We start from the raw sequence: 18865 nt of genomic DNA on the forward strand, positions 1-18865 counted from the left end.
GGACCACTGACATGGGCTAAAGTGGAAACCATGTCAACCGAACACCCGTACACTGAAAACAAGTCGACTCGCCGTTGGTGGGTGAATCCGTGCCATAGGAGTGGTGCCACACGTGTTCACTCTTTGTAACCGGGTTGATACTTGCGGGTTGGGAAAGTATCAGGTAAAACACTCGACTATTATTCATACTACCCGCTTTTTGCAATGAAAGACCCTTCGAATGCGTTGTTGTAATCAGCGACAAGCGGGTTAAGAAATGACTCGCGATCGGAGAGTGAACAGTACACGCATTGGGCGTCACCATTACCCGCCGACACGGGATACACTCACATATTTGCAGGAAGTATCCGCCTGGCCCGTTATCTGTACCCGCCGCCGAACATCCGCGGGACTAAAAGTCCCGGATGTTCCCGGATGTTAGGGTACTCTTGGATGCCGGGTACAGTACCCTGACGTGGAAGATTTGCGGCCGAGTAACGCCAACGGTCGGGCACAACGGTCGCCATATTACCGCGCGCGGTGCCTTGGGAGTGTTGGGTCCGCTGCGTCTGCTGACGCTACAGTGCTCGGCTTTTATCTGAAGACGGTGAGTAATCATGCATTGTGATGGGACCAATATGATTATGATGAAATATTTATTTGTGTGGGTGGGATGCATTTTATCAGCTATCTAATACTGAGCTTATGTTAGTTACTTGCAGTTACTTGCACATGTTTGGTAGGTACGTACCTACCTACATTTTATGCTTGTGCTACTTGCTGGCAACCATTCATTTTTTGTGCAAGGTATTTCAGTGTTACCACAACTTGTCACCCATTTAAGATATTTTGCACCTGGTTGAGGGGGACATGGAAGTGCAAGTGATACATGCTATTCAAATCCAAAGTCTTCAGTGTTGGAATTTGACCATTTTCTGCTGAATAATTTTGCTCTCCAACCAAATATTCGCCTTTCAATAAATTATTCACAATGAATGATTAAGTTTTTTTTTGTGATTTACCTTCTCCTTGATTTCAATGTAAGTTTTTGTACACAATCTTAGCATAAAGAAATCACAGTTAATATTTTTCCTAGATGGATAAGGCCATTTTTGAAAAGCATGCTCTGCACGTCTTTTATCAACAATTTGAAAAATAAAGAAGCAGAGGCGTAGGAACATCACAAAAGTTGGGGGGGGGGGGCGAACAGTTTCAGCGAAACTTTGGGTCTTATTTTAAGGTGAACCCAAGTTCAACCCACCCACCCAACACGCACACCAACTTTCTCTGCATTTTTGGACTCATCTCAACCTGAGGAATCAATCACTGCATTTGGTTTTGAAGAAATGTAAATTTTAGGAAATTTTTGGGCTAAATGTTAGGGGCCATTGCTGCTCTGCCCTCCCTGTTCCTATGCCTATGTAAGGGAGTAATGATTTGTGTTCACGAAAGTAGCCCAATGGTCTTGGCCGGTGGCCCTGTTCAGTAAGATGCATAATAATAGCGGCTAAGTGAATATCAAGTAAAACTGAAATAGCATAATGTTTCAAACGGGTATGCTTGGGGCAACATATATAGTGATATTCAACGAACCCCGACTGGACTGGGCTCAGTTTATAGACTCGACTCGACTGGGCTGGGCTGTGAGTTGGCGGACAGTGACAAACGCTTCTCACTGTCTCAGTGTACACTACCTCGGATAAAAAGATCAATTTTTTTTAGTAGTCAACGCCAAAGCTAGCAGATGACTGTCCACTAGGTAGCTATTCGTGAAGTTCCCATCTTCTTCTTTGTGGGTTAAGGCGCATAGCCATCAGGCGTGAAGTTCCCAGAGTATATAGAGCTCCAACGTTCCTACGCCTTTGCATTAATTTGCAATAAACATTCGTCTGTCTTTGAACCTGGCATGAAAGTTCAAATATTCACTCAAAGACACAGTAGTCTTTGAACCCGGCATGGAAGTTGAAAGATTCACTCACAGACACAGTAGGAACTTATAACTCACGCACCTAAAATTGAAATGAATGCAACTGAAATAAGCAGATTTTCTGTGAAAATGTTTGTTACTCACAACCAGACTTGTGCCTGGGCCAAAAATCAGGATCCAAGATCCACTGGTCACTGGATCCCACACAAAATCAGAATTTTAGGATCCAAGATCCCCCTGGGGCCTGGATCCCATGCAAAGTCAGAATTTAAGGATCCAAGATCCCCTGGATTCCACACAAAAACTAGAATTTTAGGATCCAAGATCCCCTGGATCCCATGCAAAATCAGAATTTCAGGATCCAAGATATCCTGGATCCCACGCAAAATGGGAAATTTTAAGATCCAAGATCCCCTGGATCCCATGCAAAATCAGAATACCTGGATCTTGCGCGAAACAAAATTTAGGATCCAAGATCCTCTGGATCCCACGCAAAGTCAGAACCTTAAGATCCAAGATCCCCTGGATCCCACGCAACATCAAGACTTCAGAAAAACCAAAATACCTTGCATTTTGCACAAAATCAAGCCTTGAAGGTGATAAAATCAATCATAGATGAATGATGATGACTAGCATGAATCTGTCCTGCTCCACTTTTTTATTACCAAACTGATAACTGTCTGGTTGTGGTGGACCCTGTCCATTGTCATTACATGACAGCTAAAAAATTGATGGTGACTTAGGCTCATTTCTTATTTCATCTGTTTCCTTGTGGAATGTTTTGGTAAGTATATGTCTATGTTGGTATGTCAAAACTTAAGGAACCAAAATTCCTTGGATTTTGCACAAAAACTAGCCTTAGAGGTGATGAAGTCAATCATTGATGTAAAGAAGCATGACTATTTATTCTGGTCTCCCTTTTTATCATTGAACTGATAACTGTTTGGATGTGGTGGGCCTTGTCAATTGTTATTACATGACAGGTCAGAAATTATTATGGCAGTTCCTTATTACCATCTGTTTACTTGTGGCATGTTTTGTTAAGTATCTGTCTATGCTGATACGATTCAAGTTAAATCTAGCATAATCAGGTTGTGCAGCAGGCTCCAAAAGCCTGTGGGCATAAAGTTAAACTCACATTGTTAATATTATGCCTCAACAAAATCAGAAGCTATTTTAAGGAAAGGAACATGATTTGACAATCACCAAAATGCCAGACTCGCAGCACCTGCCTCTGCCTGTCCTATGAAGGATTGGAATGGATGGTCTTCCTTGGTCCTAATGAGGCTAAACAATATGTTGCTTTTCATATATAGGGTGTTCCTTCCTTTTTCCCTCACCTGGCACGCTTCCAGACAAAACCTGCAATGAAGTTTGCTAGTCATTACACAACAAAAAGCTTCTAGATCTATTGTTGTTGAATACTAAATGATTTTAATCTCTGAAAGCAAAACTGGAGCCAATAATTCAATCGCTGCATGCTAAATTCAGCTGATGTATATAACCTTCAATCAGCAGCTGTGATGTTGGCACTGTAAACAAAAGTCACTCCTCGAAAATGGCATGGACGCAAAGAAAATATTTGCTTTATAATACTTTGCCATAAACTTATAAGACTAAAATCAAGGACGTCATTGGAGTACCGTGTACTGATTGGTATGCCTGTTGGATTACCCATCTCTTCGGACTACCACACCTTGCGTTAGACCCCTTGTACCTGTGACGTCATATTAATACCCACCTCGACTTTGTGATAATACATAGCCTATGCTATAGATGGCCTTGACATTTTACAATCGGAGGTTGGTGCACGGCGGTGGTGACCGTCTCTCAATATACCCTGAGGGGTGTTCACGGGCACCGCACACTGCTGCGTGCGCTGTGTGCGGTACGTCCAGCAGGCGTGGGGGTAGGGGATGGGTAGGCGGCTCTGACGTCACGGCTGCGTGCGGTGGACGGTCCGCTGTGGCCAGTCCCGACCGGCCACAGCGGTCGCTGTGTGCGGTGACGGAAGGCTGACGTAGGGACGCAGTGGGCGGAGCTTGGAGGCTGTGTGCGGTCCGACCGCACACAGGGCCCGTGAACAGCCCTCTGGTGGTGACCTTGCCTATGTTTACTTTCGGGTGGCAATTTTCCCTGCACTTTATACTTTCCAGTACCTTCCTGTTGATGCGCCGCGTACGCCCCTAATGTCAGCCCTGTGACTCTATTGCCTTGCTGGTATTCTATTGCCTTGCTGTGACTAAAATTTGGTAAGTAAATTTGGTAATAAGATCATGAACGGAGGAATTTATTGACCCGTGGAATCAGTATATTTCGCCAATCGCCGATGGTTTATGCCAGTCTCAAACAGAGCACGGGGTGATAAGTTATCACCCCGTGCTAGTTATCACTGATAACTAGTAATACAACTTGACCAAGCCTATTTTAATGTCAATCGACGATTAAAATTAATCTACAGTTTAACATTAATCTACAGTTTAACGATCGACGAAATTATGCATTGCCTTGATAAAGAAATACCTTCGTCCATGATCACAGGACTTCTCATGGTCACAGGGCTGCCATGTGAGAGGCATACATTAACTTTTTTGGGGTTTTGGGCAGAATGCTATTTTTTCGAGAAAATATTTTGTTGGAAAATTGAAACATTATACTTAGCATGAAAGTTCTTCATCAGTCTTTCGTCAGTCAACACTTCATAGAATCACAGAGGTTAGTTCAGCTATGACTTGTGAGTAAACTATGGCCTTTGAGAACTCTAGATCTGAGGACTTGTCATCTGAGTGAGTTCTTAATTGTTAATTGTTCAAGTGTAATGTCATATGCTCATATGGTAGATCAAAAGTTGAATCTGAGGCCCAAGCCTAATGATAAAAACCAGAGTAAATTTTAGGTTCATTGAGCATAATAGCCAAATGACATAATGAACAATGATCCTAGTAAAATGTAGCATCCATGATCATCAGAACAACAAGATGAACAGTCCTTGCTTATGATATTTCCTACATTGTGGCTTCTCTTATTGCTATTTGCAAAGCAAAATAGATCTTAAATCATTCATGATCATTCAGTCATAACATATTCAGTAGGTAGCCAGTGCCAGGCTATTGGTTATCAATCCCACAACCAACCTCATGAGTTAGAACTCAGTCACTCACTCTCAATAATACTATCTCAATATTTGGATGGTACTGCTGACACTTCATTCAGTATACTCACTACTAAGTGCTTGGCAGTAAGTAGTTAACACTGAAGTAACAACATGTACCATCAAGGTACATGTGAGGGTGTATGCACATAATCTAACATCCAATTGCAACTTAGAATATAGCATCCAATGCCAAATATCACCTAAACCTTCAACTGAGGAGTCATAATGCAAACCCTCCAAACAAATTAAGGTTGATTCAGGACCCAAGATCCACAAGATCCCTCGACAAATTGAAAATGCAGGATCCAAGATCCCCAGGATCCCTCGCCAAATTGAAAATGCAGGATCCAAGATCCCCAGGATCCCTCGACAAATTGAAAATTCAGGATTCAGGATCCCTCGACAAAATCTGAAGTGCAGACTGCAGGATCTAGAATCTCCAGGATCCCTTGACAAATCTGAAGTGCTGGATCCAAGATCCCCAGGATCCCTCAACAAAATCTGAAATGCTGGATCCAAGATCCCCAGGATCCCTCGACAAAATCTGAAATTCTGGATCCAGGAACCACCAAGATCCCAAATCTTGGATCCAGCGGATCCTGGATCTCGGATCTTTTTGGGATCTTGGCACAAGTCTGCTCACAACTTCAAACATAAATTTTTCACAAACCAAGCTATAAATGAAGCGGGGAATAATTTATATCACTAGATTTTTGGTTGTTTGTAGCAACAACTATTCACTTTGTAATACATCAAAATTTGAGGAATATTTGGACAGTTCAAGGACTGTCCAAATGTTGACAATGACAGAATGCTCAAGGACAATGAACAATCAGGGCTCTAGGTCTGTGGTATGTTAAATATCAGGTTCCTCCAATGGCGGTCAAGTCGCGCCTAGAATGTCGAGCGAGTCAGCGGACACAACTTCGGCAGGTAAAGCGTTCCAGCTGTTCATGGTACTGGCGCTGAAGCTGTTTCGCCGTGGGGTCACCGCCCTGGGTTTGAGTGGTGACTGGTACCATTTTCACTAAATTCTATAAATGACATCACTGGTGCGTTTGCCCACATGACTGTAGGCAGAAGACCCCGTAGTTCATATTTTATTGAATATTATTTGGGGTTGTGCCCTTATGATCGAAAGGATCATAACGAACGAAATTCATTTCCTTCGTTTAATGATCCTTTCCTTGGTGTTGCTAATTCTGTATGCTTGGTTAGGCGAATTTACAATTGGCTCAGAATGTTTTTGCACTTATTGGTTTCAGATGAATGTGAAGCTATCATGTTCTTTGTGTCACCACACTGACACAGACTTGAGAGAGTTTTGCCTGCATTTGCGACGACATGGATCAGACCCTTATTTTCACGTGGATTGCCCGATGTGTCGCAAGAAGTTCACCACTGTTCGGTATTGGAAAGATCATGTTTTGTCTAGAAAGTGTTCTCCGGTTGAAGCTGCTGGTTGTGCTTCAAATGCTCCAGAGACATCTTCGTCTCAAAATCAACAAGAAACTGGTGTCGAGATTGATTCTGACTCTGGTGACAAGGTTGAAGACGACCCTGGTGCTCACGATGTGAGAAAACAACTGTTAGGACTCATAATCAAACTCCGCGCCCAAAATGTGACCGAAAATAGCTGCCATGCTGTGCTGGAGTTCATTGAGGACTTTTCGAAAGAAGTCATCCAAGAGTGTCTGAGCTTATGTGGGGAGGCACCATGCTGCCATCTTGAAGAATATTATCATAAACTCAAGACTCTGAATGAGCTGAGCAAGTTACAGGGTAGCGACCACCTAGAACGCACAGCTGTCAAGGAGTTTGAAACGGTTGATCCTGTATCTGTGACATTGGGCACAGACGAACATGGGAAAGATGAAACGCTCCAATACTTGCCAGTTACACCTCAGCTTAAACAACTCTGCGAGCAAGTGAATGCTTGCGAAGATGCAACTGCATCACCAGATGGGATACTTGGTGGCCTTCAGGATGGATACGTCCATAACAATAATAACAGCGAAGGTCGTTTGCTTCTTTCAGTCTACTATGACAGTTTTCAAGTAGGCAACCCCTTGGGCAGCAGAGCAAAGAACCAGAAAGTGGGCGTTGTTTATTTTTCAGTGAACAGTCTTAAGAACAGCGCACTTCGCAACAAAATCATCCTTTCGGTAGTCTTTCGAGAGGCACTGCTGGCAACACATTCATGGGCAACACTGCTCGACCCACTCATCACCGAACTTAAAGAGCTTGAATCAAGCGGTTTTGTGGCAAACATTCGTGGTGGCTCGCATTTTACTGCACACGTTGCAGTGTTGATCGGTGACAATCTGGGCGTACACAGTGTGGCGGGCTTTTCACAGTGCTTCAGTGGGGGTGCAATGATTTGCCGACACTGTCATGGAACGGCAGATGAGATACGAACAAAGACGAAGCTGGAAGAGTTTGACCTCCGTTCCAAAGAAGATTATGACTCCAAAGTGAAGCTTTTGCTTGAAGAAGGTTTCGGTGAATCACTCTCGAAAGCGTACGGCATCCGAAGCACGTGTCCGTTCAGCTCATTGACGGGCTTTCACCCGATGACGTCGATACCCCCTGATGTGATGCATGATCTTCTAGAGGGCGTTGTGCCGTCCACCATTGCTCTGGTGTGCGGTGGTTTGAGCTCTCGCGGTGATTTGTCTCTGAACGATGTGAACAGAGCTATCAGGTCATTCCCATACAGTCAGGTGGACACAAATCATCCCGCCCCGTTACGCCGTGATGGAAAGGGTATAACTGTGAAGCAGCAGGCGAGTGAGGCTTGGTGTCTTCTGAGGCTTTTGCCATTGATTCTCCTGAGTGCAGGTGTTCTCTCATCGGCTGTGTCTGGGAGCAAGATGTACTCCCTGCTCGTGCAGTTAATCAAAATCATGCTCCTACTCACTGTCTTCACGGTGTCACTGCAAGACTTGGATATCCTGCAAGGGATGGTGGAAAAGTTTTTGACAGACCTTCTCGCATGCTTTCCGGAGTTCAAACTGACGCCGAAGCATCATTTCCTCTTACACTATGCCGATCAAACGAGGAGACATGGCCCATTGAGGTATCTATGGAGCATGAGATACGAAGCCAAACATCAAACCTTGAAGCGGTCTGTGGCAAACTCGCGCAATCGTAAAAATATATGCAAGAGCATCGCAACTCGTTATCAGCTGAAGAGTGTCGCAGATGCAATGGAACTACGCGGTCGTATGAGCGGCGGGCAACCTTTCAGGGGAGAGGTTCCGGAAGCGGCTGCTGCATTGACGAGAGGGGCACAGCTTTTCAAAAAGGCGCTAATAAACGGCGAGAAGTACTGCGCGGGTGAAGCTCTGCTGCTGCACACTGGTGTCGCTGTGATTATCTGCATTTGCAAACATCCAAGCAGCGTTGAGTCGGACAAACAATTCCTGGTGCAGCACCAGGTGGCCATTTATGACACATCCTTGGGAGCTTTTATCATTTCTGGAACAGATCAATATGATGTATTCGACTGTGCGAGTCTCGTTGATCCCCAGCCCCTCGGCACGTACTGGATCAATGACCACCACTATGCCGTTCCTCGGAGGCTGATACCCGGCTACGGGATGCTGTAGAACGATAGGTAAGTGTGATGAACATTTATATCTTTACATTGGGAGCATCCACTTTCAGTGATTATGCTTGCATTTTGCAACGTGCACTTGCGCGGGATACGACCGCAAAATGCGGTAAATCAGGGATGCAAAGTCAAAGTCATAGCTCAAATCCGCTGTTTTTGCCAAAATATGAGTTAGAGAACGAGCGTGTTGTAAACGAGCGTGTGTAACGTGCTCCTTCTGTGCCGAAGCTAGACGCTTCGAAGTCTAGCCTGTGGTTTCGGCTTCCCACGTTTCAGGTCTGAATGTCACTGGCCTCGGTTTTTGCTTCCAAATTATAATTTTGGAAGCCATTGGTTTCGGCTTCGGTTTTGGCTTCCTATTACCGTCCTGGCTTCGGCACGGCTTCCAGCCCAACCCTGGCCGCGACAGACTTTGTGGCTAAATGTGTAATTCGAATATTTACAGGACCACGATCGCCATGCTGACCTACGTGGTGCAGCAACACGACATCAACCGACTTGTGACTGTGAAGAATAAGGGTGATGTTTTGGCGGCCGCAAAAGAGGCGTTTTCTCTGTCTGGCAGTTATTGCTTAGAGCTTTACCACAAGGAGTCCGAATTGTATGTTCGCATCGATAACCCAGTAGACGACCTACCATGTGGCGGACGGATTCGCCTTGTCCCCGTCCAAGTCTCCAGCCCACCAGTGTCATTCATCCAAAGATGTCTCAGCACGGCCGACACCATCCCCGTCCTGACGATGACAGCTTCTCCTGGCGCCTTGGGAACTCCCTCCTGTTCCAAGGATTCAGCAGTGATCGAGTAAGTCCTTTGTACGACCCTACTAACATATTCATTTTCCTTTTTGATTTACCTTTGTCTTTCATTACCATCCGGAAATGTTAATTATCACTAGAGTTGCAAAGTTGAAGCCCGCAGGCCTGGCGCGGGGCATGGACTTAGGCCCGGCGGGGCAGAGTGGGTCTCGCATGAAGTGTTTGCCGGGCTGTGTCGGGCTCCCTGCCCATGTGGTCACACTGTTAGACGCCGGGTGGCAGGGCCTTGGTGGTGCACAGGCCTGACTGTCACCGTTACGGGTCGTGGTCGGGTCACACCAAGGTCTGAGCGGGGGCGGAGCCGGTGCGGGGCTTTGGTATGGGGACTTTGTGTATCTCTAATTATCACACACATTTTGGCGACAGGCTGAAATTCTCTTCTGAGAGTTTTTTCGTTGTCTGTTATATTGTTTAATTAATGACTATATTATTTAATTAATGGTATCATTACATTACAAACACCATACCGTCCCCGGTGTGCCACTGCTACAAAGTCGGTATACTTCCATAGCCATGAATTGAAGATTCAACATTGCTATTCGTTTCTTTCAGTGACCTTTTGGTGCCATGCTCTTCCTCTGTGAGTTCTGCCGTCGGCGAAACGGCACAGGACCCGCTTGCTCTCACCGACGGCGGGACCAGTGACAACGAGTCCAGCAAGGACGCCGGGACCAGTGCGAGGTATATATGTGCTAATCATCTGGTATGTGCTGTAACATGGAAACAACAATTGGGAAGCCGACTTCTTTCAATATTGTTCATACTCATGCTCTAAGAGACTAAGAGTACAATTTGAAAACAAGAAGACAGGTGCATTACTCTTTTGATTTGTATCGTTTGTAATGCAATATTAATTCGTGTTCTTGGGTTGCAACACTATAAATATCCAATCCAATAAACATGGTGACAGATTTCCTGTATAAAGTGATACCCCCCCCCCCCCCTATTCACCCGCCAGCCTTCACCCACCATTTGCTGTGGCTTGCCATTGGTATATGACGTAATTGTTTCTTAGCCGGCAGGTGTTCGTCCTGGACACGAAAGCGCTTCCACCATCCGTCCGCGAGACTATGGAAAACGGCGGTGACCACAGCAAAGGAGAGCGAAGAGACATAATGGCTGCTGTGTATGAACAGTACACGAAGACGTGTCGCAGCAGGTATGAAAACGATAATCTGTGAAGCCCAACATAGTTTTTAACAGTAAACTCGTACCTCAGTCATTGGATGGACTGCCGGAATGGGGCAACCGTCCCGCTGCTTCCCAACAAACAAACAAAAGAGCAACGAAGCATCCTGGCAGCTAGTCTCCTTGGCATTTCATGAACCTGCTATTGTATTGGAAAAGCCTAGAAAAGTTATTTACGAAAGTTGTACGTGGGGCTACAAGCAGTGATATACCCATCGTAAATGCCTTTTTACTTAATATCCCAGGGATGTTGCATGTTTTCTGCGACCCCTAAATGTATTTCAATGAGCCTAAAAATGTGCATGCACATTGCACATTATGCTACCATGTGGAAATCGTGCATCCCTTATGAGCTAGACATTTCAATTTGGGGGGAACATAGGACCACTAATGGTGAGCCATTGTAGAAGGTTAAGGGGATGTGCCTAATTGTTTCGATGCAGAAGAGTGTGAAAGAGGCACGAAGTCTGATACATTTGCTTCATCGCAAGCGACTTTCATGAAGTTGTTTACTTGCTTAGACCAGCTTGAGCCCAACACTTTCCGCGGCCAGACATCGCTTCAGGCACGCCGTGCCTGAAATTTTTCACAACGCGGTGCCTGTACTTACTCTCATTTTGCATCTCTATTCTAAACTGTACGTTTTATGAGACATGACGCTGAATTCACTGTGCCATTCATTGTGTCGGAATGCATTCGCTGATATGATTTTCTGTAACAGGTACCTGAACAACGTAGACGCTATCGCAGCTGACGTCGCAGAACAATTCCCTGGGTTCGGGAAAGGACTGCGGCTGTCGGACCGGCTGGTGAGTTCTGGAAATCATGTGATAAAATGTCTTTCTCTCATCGTCAACTCAGTGTTATCACTGTTCACCATAGTCAACGTCCCCACCAATCTCCAATGTTACACGCTCCTGTCGCCGATTCCATTGTCCAGTGCGCGAACTGAGCAAATATATTAGCCACCGACATGTAATGATCTACTGATTCTTTTATTTCCGTTGTTTGTTCTGTTCATTTGCTTGCTGTATAATGAACGAGTACAAGCCGAAGTCAATTGACAAAAGATGTTGAGATCCCCTTAAAATATCAAGCCAGGCCTGCCCCCTCCCCCCACCACTATCAACCCAGTAGATCTGTAAGCCCAGCAATAAACTCAAATATCTATGGAATATGACACCAAGTCTGGCTTGGTGCCGGGCCAAGCATGTAGGTACTGAGTAAGCTCGCTTTCAGACCTGTCATAACACATACAGCAGCTGTCATACCGTGACTGACACTGGCAGACCCTGGCCACTGCAGTCGAATTTCGCATATGTGCTTTGAACTCGAGAAACGTATTTGAATATTCTTTTCAGTATTTGAATTCCCGATAGGTCATTTCTGTAGCTGATATTGATAGTGATACATATATGTACATAATTGTAGTCACGGCTTTGTGCCTGCGTTTTTTTTTTTTTTTTGTCTGTGATTGATCGTCGCAACAGCGTTAATGGCTGGCAACTTTTTGTAGGTATATTTACTAACAAAATATTGGTATGGTGTGCATGTTACAGAAACTTGTGAAGGAGTCACTGATCAATAAGTTCAAGAATAAGAGGAAAGCATGCGACGACCTCGAGGTTCAGCAGCGCAAGAAGACACCGAAGAAGCTTCCCAACTTCCTCCCAGACATCTCCCGTGTGGACGGGATGAAGGTGCACGAGTGCGTACTCGACATGAAGAAGGGCACTCTCAACGAAAGCCAGGTACGTGTAAAGCCTTAACCCCATTTCCTGGCATACAGCCAACAAGGAATTGCTTTGTAATTGCTTTGTTGTTTGGTCCCTGATTATTCATCATTGGTCATCCTGTGATCGGCGCCACCTTCGGAATATCGGGGATGCCCCCCCCCCCCCCCCCACCAGGTCATTCGACTCCTATACATCGTTTATTAGAAGCGGAAAAAGTCTTGGAAGCGTCGTCAACAATCATTTCGCAAATATTTCTGTCATTTTTGGTGCTCAGACCTGAGTTAATTTCTGTAGTGGTGACGACCGAATCTTCCATCAGCGTTTTGCAGCATATCCAAATGTTTGATGTTTGATGTAAATAGCAAAACGAAATTAACTCAAATATGTATAGTTTCCGAGGAGACTGTCATTATCATATTTATGCTACTTTTAATTTACATTATGCTCCTCGCTGCCGCTCTAAACAACCTACAAATACCTACAAATTGGAACTCGATAGATTCAACCGTTTCTGCATTACGGGGTAAGAATCCTGAAATTTACAGATGGGCCATGCATATTGCACGTGATGTCTAGCCACACATCAAAATTGAGCACAAACGGCCAAGCCATTTTGGAGATATAACACAAAACATGTTCATAACATCCTTCATTCTGCACGTGCCACGTGCTACATTCATCACGCATACTCGTATATGGTCCGGGGTTAGTCTCATTCAAGGCAGAAGGGATGAAGCTACCCACCAAGGAAGACCGCGCGTGAATCGGGCCTGCGGCTGCAGAGATATAAGTTCGTCAAAAGCGTAATGGGGCCGTGCCGTGTCGGGCCGCTCATACTCAGATTTTTCCAGTATTCCTCGAAGAACTCGCTCGCGCTTCGCGCTCGCTCGTAATGAGGTCGTCGAGAGGTTATACGCTAGTTATAAAAGCGTTGCACAAACGCCATTTAAGTGTTCACTCGACGTAAATACGATGTTGTCGAAACGTTGCGACGGCATTCAATTGCATACTCGGCTTACGTTCAAATGACGTTTTCTGGCGTCTGCATTTTTACGTTGTGACAACGTAAAATTGGCACGTTGTGACAACCCTTTTTCAACCCTCTTAGTACCTTGTAACAACGTAAAATTGTTACCTGGGCTGTTCACTGTGCATAATTATGTATAAAGTACGAATAGCAGACCCTGGCCACTGCACTCGAATTTCATATATGTGCTTTGGACTCGTGAAACGTATTTGAATCTTCTTTTCAGTATTTAAATGCTCGATAGGTCATTTCTGTAGCTGATATTGATACATATACATAATTGTGGTCACGTCTTTGTGCCTGCGTTTTTGTCTGTGATTGATCGTCGCAACAACGATAATGGCTGGCAACTGTTTGTGTGTCCATGTCAAGTGCCTTGTCTTGCGGCCTCCAATAATGTAAAATATCTATGCAATATATGGATGAAAGTAAAATAGCGCTAAGTACTGCTTTTTAAAACGCTCAAGAGAATAAAAAGCGGTGTTTCCTTGTTCAAGTGAAATTAAAATGTATTCAGTAGTAAGGCAAGTTATCGACAAGGCGTGATTCTCCGCAGGTGCAGGAAGCGATGAAGATAACTCTCCCAGACCGGCGTCGGATGCTGGCCGGTGTCAAACGCGCAAGAAAAAGCATCGCAGGAGTGAAAGCCAAGTATCCACTGCTTTTTAACGAAAATGAGGTATGTGTAATTCGAATGGCTGACTGCCCACGCTCGGCTAGCGGGGGGGGGGGGGGTGAATCTGGCCCTTCAATCATCTCGATTGCTCATAAGCGGATATTGACATGTGACTTACAGAACCTCCTTCTGCACCAGTTCGACGTTACCCCTGAATGTTTGAATGAGATTGGCCCTGAAAATTTCTGAAAATGGCATTTTGATAACATCATCCTATCCAGCGGGGAGTTCAAAGTGTGAAAGACACTTTGAACATATTGTATCTTACCTAATAATTGCAAGACAATGCAGAGCATTGTGAATTTCTGTCGACGAAACCTCACGATTGAGCATAAATGGGCATAAGTCACGTTTTTGTTCGCACCTGCTTGCCCTTTTTAGCATGCCATTTTCTGCACAATCGTGCACATACACATTAACCCTATTACTGGGGGGGGGGGGGGGGGGGGGGATCGGCCCCCGCCGGTAGTTTTTCAAATCTGACAGAAAACGTCTGGAGCCAGCTTCCTGAAATTTGATGACTTTTTATTGAGCACCGTGTGCCAATTTTTTTGCCTTTCGTATAGCCCATTGTCGTCCCCAGGGCCAATTTCTCCTGGACACTTTTCGGCCGTCTTGACGATTTCGATATACTGGGACCGCTTCTGATTTTCGAATATTATAAAAACCGGAGTATATATCATAGCCCTATTCATCAAGTAGCTGCTCCTAAAACATTATCTTAATTGGATAAAAAACAACATCATAGAGTTTTTAGTGACAACGTGAAAATCGTGAAATATTAGGGGAGAAAGCCACTGTAAACCCAAATTTTTGACTTTTAAATTGTTTTATAGCACATCAAATAATTCACGATGAGGGCAATTGAATGGCGTTTGTCCCATCGAAATCGGCCGGTTAGTCAGAGACCTTAAGGGGGCCGAATCGCCCCCCCCCCCCACACACACACACCAGTAAACGAACTCCAGGTTCAGAAAGCCCACCAGTAATAGGGTTTAGTTGGCCTGGTGTTTAATTTCCAGTAATGTATTGGCTATGTCTGTGAAGCTTGTCCTAGTCATTGTTATATAGTTCCTCTCTGTTCGTCAGTCTCGTTCTGTCCTGTCCTGTTTTATATTCGTTATCCGTCCATTCTCAAATCGCGTGGAATGTTTTCGGTAGTTTTGTTTATGTAACCTTTCTGTCAGTGCTCCTCACCCCAATCAACATCATATTCTGTTAGTAATTAAAATAATTATCACCATTGTTCATCACTGTTCCGCAGATATGGGAAGAGTATGCGCGACTGAAGTCGGACGCTCGGGGCGGCAAGGCCGTCCAGGCTGATGCACTACGGGAGCTCAAAAAAGTTCTTCGCAACGTACCCGGTAAGGGACAGTAACAGTCGGGGAACAATTTGCCCGATAGATTTGTAATTTGCATGCATCTTTTTTCCTCGCCTCACGTCCAATTCGACAGGTCGCATTAATTCATAGCTTCCCCTTTCACAAAGGGTTAAAAGATGGAAATTAAGACACCAAGCTGCATCAAAGGAGTTGTTTTTAATCAAAAGTTAACTCTTTCAAGTTTGACCTTTTTAACTCGTTAACGCTTTTTAACTTTTTTTCGTCTGATCTTGAGGAAAATTTCCTAAATAGATGTCATCGATTCGTCATCGAATTCTACAAAATTGTAGGATAGCATGTGACGCAGGCCTTTACACACTTAACATGACCCGTTTTGACCTGAGCTTGGCATTTGATTGTGCCTATCACACCTTTCCCTGTCATTTGTCAATGTATTATGCTAGTTTGGGTTACATTGGTGCTGCCGATAGACTGGTTTCTACGGCTAAGGAGACGCCAGTGTTCATCTCGCATCATGCTCTTTGACATGACCTAAGACCTTTCAAGAAAATTGTTATTGTGCTATAAACTCGTCTCGTTGATAGCTTTCCTTTGCCGCCTGCCTCCCCCCTTGCACCTATTGCTTCGGGAGTCTGTTATCGGCCGTGGGCGTTTAACGCCCCCTCCCGTCGCAACAACAACCCTAGTAACTGCCAGGTTAACCCGCGCCCCGTTGGGATCTGGCGACCCTCCCCCGTTGGGGGAGGGGGAGGGCATTTTGGCCCCCGAAGATATCTCGAGAACCACGCGACGTAGCGACAAGCGACAAACGGCGTTGGGTAGACCTGGTGGTGAACTCTCAAAAGCATATAAATTTTAAATCGAGGTCACGGGTCAGGTCAAACCGAGGTGAAACGTGAAATATCGCATTTTTGCTATGTTTTACTATGACGCCTGCTGAAATGAAGCTTTCCAGATGCTTCTTTTTATCAGGGAAGCCCTTAGACAGACACACGACCTCACTGAAGGGCCTAAGGGGTGGTGCACATCAAAGGTCAGGTCAAGGTCAGGTCACACAAGGTCAACTTTCAAACATGAAAAACATGGTCATGCGACACATGTTTTTAGGTCAACTTTCAGACAGGAATCCACCTGTAATGGTCTAGAAAGTGTATCTGAGACTTGGAAGCGAAAACTCAGTAGGAGAAGTCAAGGTCTAATGAGTTCAAGGTCACGCAAGGTCAAATGTGTAACATGACTACGCATAGTTGTGCGATACATGTTTTTAGGTTATTTTTCCAAGCGTAAGTCACTAAAACACTCTTTAACACTCTTATTTGTACCATGGATACTCTAAGAAGTCATTTAAATGCCAAATTTGAAGTTTGGATGGGTCTGCACTATTGATCAACCAGGCGGTCAACACCTAAGAGCTATAAGTTCGTAACCAAAAGTGATATCGGCCTGAAATTTTCAGTGTACATGCACTAGATAGGGTTCTAACACATATGTTCCGTTTTTTTTTTTTTTGAAAATTTTGAAATATAAAAAAATATTCATTATTTTAAAAAAACATCATTTTTTGAAATATTTTTTTTTTAAGAAAACTAAAATTTTGAAAATCCGAGATGGCAGTTTTGTAGGCCCGTCTTTTCTTTACAAAATCATGCAAATAACTTAAAGATTGATTAATAACTCTGACTTTGGTGAGCGTGTAAAGATGACACTATTTTTGACATGACCTCAGTTTGACCTCAATAACTCTTGACCTAAGGTGATCTATGACCTGAAATTTTGATGAAGGTGTCAAATTGATGTCCGGAAAGGTACCCAAAATTTGGCGGAGCTTCGCGCTGCCGCTTTCTTGCTATTTGCGAAAAAAACACCGGGGGGCAAAATGCCCCTCCCCCAACGGGACGCGGGTTAAATAATGAATTGCTTTCCATTTCCCTTCCCCCAATGACTTCAGTTTCCTCCAATCCAATCAGTTTTCACTGCGGTATCGAAACAAGTGCTGGGGCGAAAAATACCCTCTTCGTGAGACTCGGTACATTGAAATGACTCAGATTTTGCGGTTACTTCATGGTCAGGAAAGGAGACATCTATAGTGTTTGGTTGGTTCAGTGCAAAATCTAGTGAGTTATACTTAGTGCAAACAATACATGACAGCTGTTCCCGTGATTGAGTAGCGATGTAACATACGAGTAAGAGTTGATGCTGTGATCTGTGCCTAGGTGTTGGCATAGATGAGAATAACATTGCGCATTGTTCTGTTCTCTGCATAGGCCACGACGCCGAAGGTCTGGTGGCCTCCCTGAAGGAACTGGAAACAGTTTTTGTAGAAGAGGAAGGACATCATACATACCCCGTGATCGTGCGGCGGGGTGGTAGTGCTGCCCTCTTCGTGGAGGGGGTGCACTGCGCCGCCCTCAGTGGGAGCGAGGAGCTCCAGCTCCTCACGTGGGCGGTATCGTTTTCCGTGTTCTGCCAGCCGCTCTACTACCTTGGCATCAAGAACACGGCCACTTTCCTGGCGGTATACGTAGTACATTCCGACGTTAAGAAGGATGTTCCGACGGCGCTCCAGGCCGTGCTCACTAAACTTCTCCCAGCCGGCGAGCTGCAGCACTGAGCGAGAGAGAGAGAGGTCCTGGTTTCCGACTCATTCGCCGGTTTTTCATTGACTGCGGTCGAACTGGACGAGGGCGTGGTCCTGTCACGCCCCACTGCCACATCGCCTGCCCATTATTCGCCCTTCATGGGAGCCACGGACGTTGCTTTGATGGCGGTGTATATGTGACAGGGCCCACTGCCACATCGCCTGCCCCTTATTCGCCCTTCATGGGAGCCTAGACACGGACGTTGCTTTGATGGTGGTGTATATGTGACAGGGGACTTTGTTTAAGTGTTTAAGAGGGTTACGTTTTTGCAGCGCTAAAACTAGAAAAAAAAACTGGATCCCTGAAGTAAGGGAACGAATGGTACGAGAAGGCGTCAATGATTGTGCACTGTGACTGTGCAGTGAATAGAAAAATAGAAAGCGCATGCTTCTGTTATGTGTTATATTTCGTGTTGTATTTCGGGGAAATATATCCGTACTGACCGGGTAAGAACCGCGTGTATACCGAGTAAAGACTGCGCACGGGGGTAAAGTATCCGACAAGAGGGGGTAAAAGTACCCTCGGCAGGGGTGGTTTAAATATATTGGCGAGTAAGGTTATTCGCCAGTAACGGGTTATACGCCGGCAACGGGTTGAAATTCTACCACCCAGGGAAGAGTAAACATTGGCTGCGTGGGTAACAGAGCGAAGAGTAATCACTTCTCTGCGGGTACACGTAAAGAGTTAACCCGACGGTGGGGGGTCAGCTTGCTGGGGTATATCCGTCAGAACAGGATAGGGTGATCCGCGAGGGAAGTGTA

At 45.0% G+C, this 18865-nt stretch overlaps 1 protein-coding gene across 7 annotated transcripts; it reads left to right on the forward strand.

Annotated features, from left to right (window-relative positions):
* Nucleotides 1-58: 58 nt before the first annotated feature.
* On the forward strand, nt 59-18554 carry LOC122393264. Of its 7 annotated transcripts, XM_043389142.1 has the most exons (9): nt 4651-8679; nt 9122-9478; nt 10045-10173; nt 10508-10651; nt 11402-11489; nt 12240-12431; nt 14000-14122; nt 15384-15486; nt 17730-18554. In XM_043389142.1, the coding sequence occupies exons 2-9, from the start codon at nt 9135-9137 to the stop codon at nt 18074-18076; spliced, it is 1470 nt and encodes a 489-aa protein (XP_043245077.1). In that variant the 5' UTR covers nt 4651-8679; nt 9122-9134; the 3' UTR covers nt 18077-18554. The 7 variants fall into 7 exon arrangements, 6 of the variants coding, with proteins under 6 accessions (XP_043245079.1, XP_043245080.1, XP_043245078.1 ...); XM_043389144.1 differs by lacking the exons at nt 4651-8679; nt 9122-9478 and adding an exon at nt 59-77; XM_043389145.1 differs by lacking the exons at nt 4651-8679; nt 9122-9478 and adding an exon at nt 457-586.
* The last annotated feature ends 311 nt before the right edge of the window (nt 18555-18865 follow it).

Source organism: Amphibalanus amphitrite, unplaced genomic scaffold (genome assembly GCF_019059575.1).
Source record: "Amphibalanus amphitrite isolate SeventyFive unplaced genomic scaffold, NRLGWU_Aamphi_draft 000526F_arrow, whole genome shotgun sequence".
In the NCBI taxonomy this organism is placed as follows: domain Eukaryota; kingdom Metazoa; phylum Arthropoda; class Thecostraca; order Balanomorpha; family Balanidae; genus Amphibalanus; species Amphibalanus amphitrite.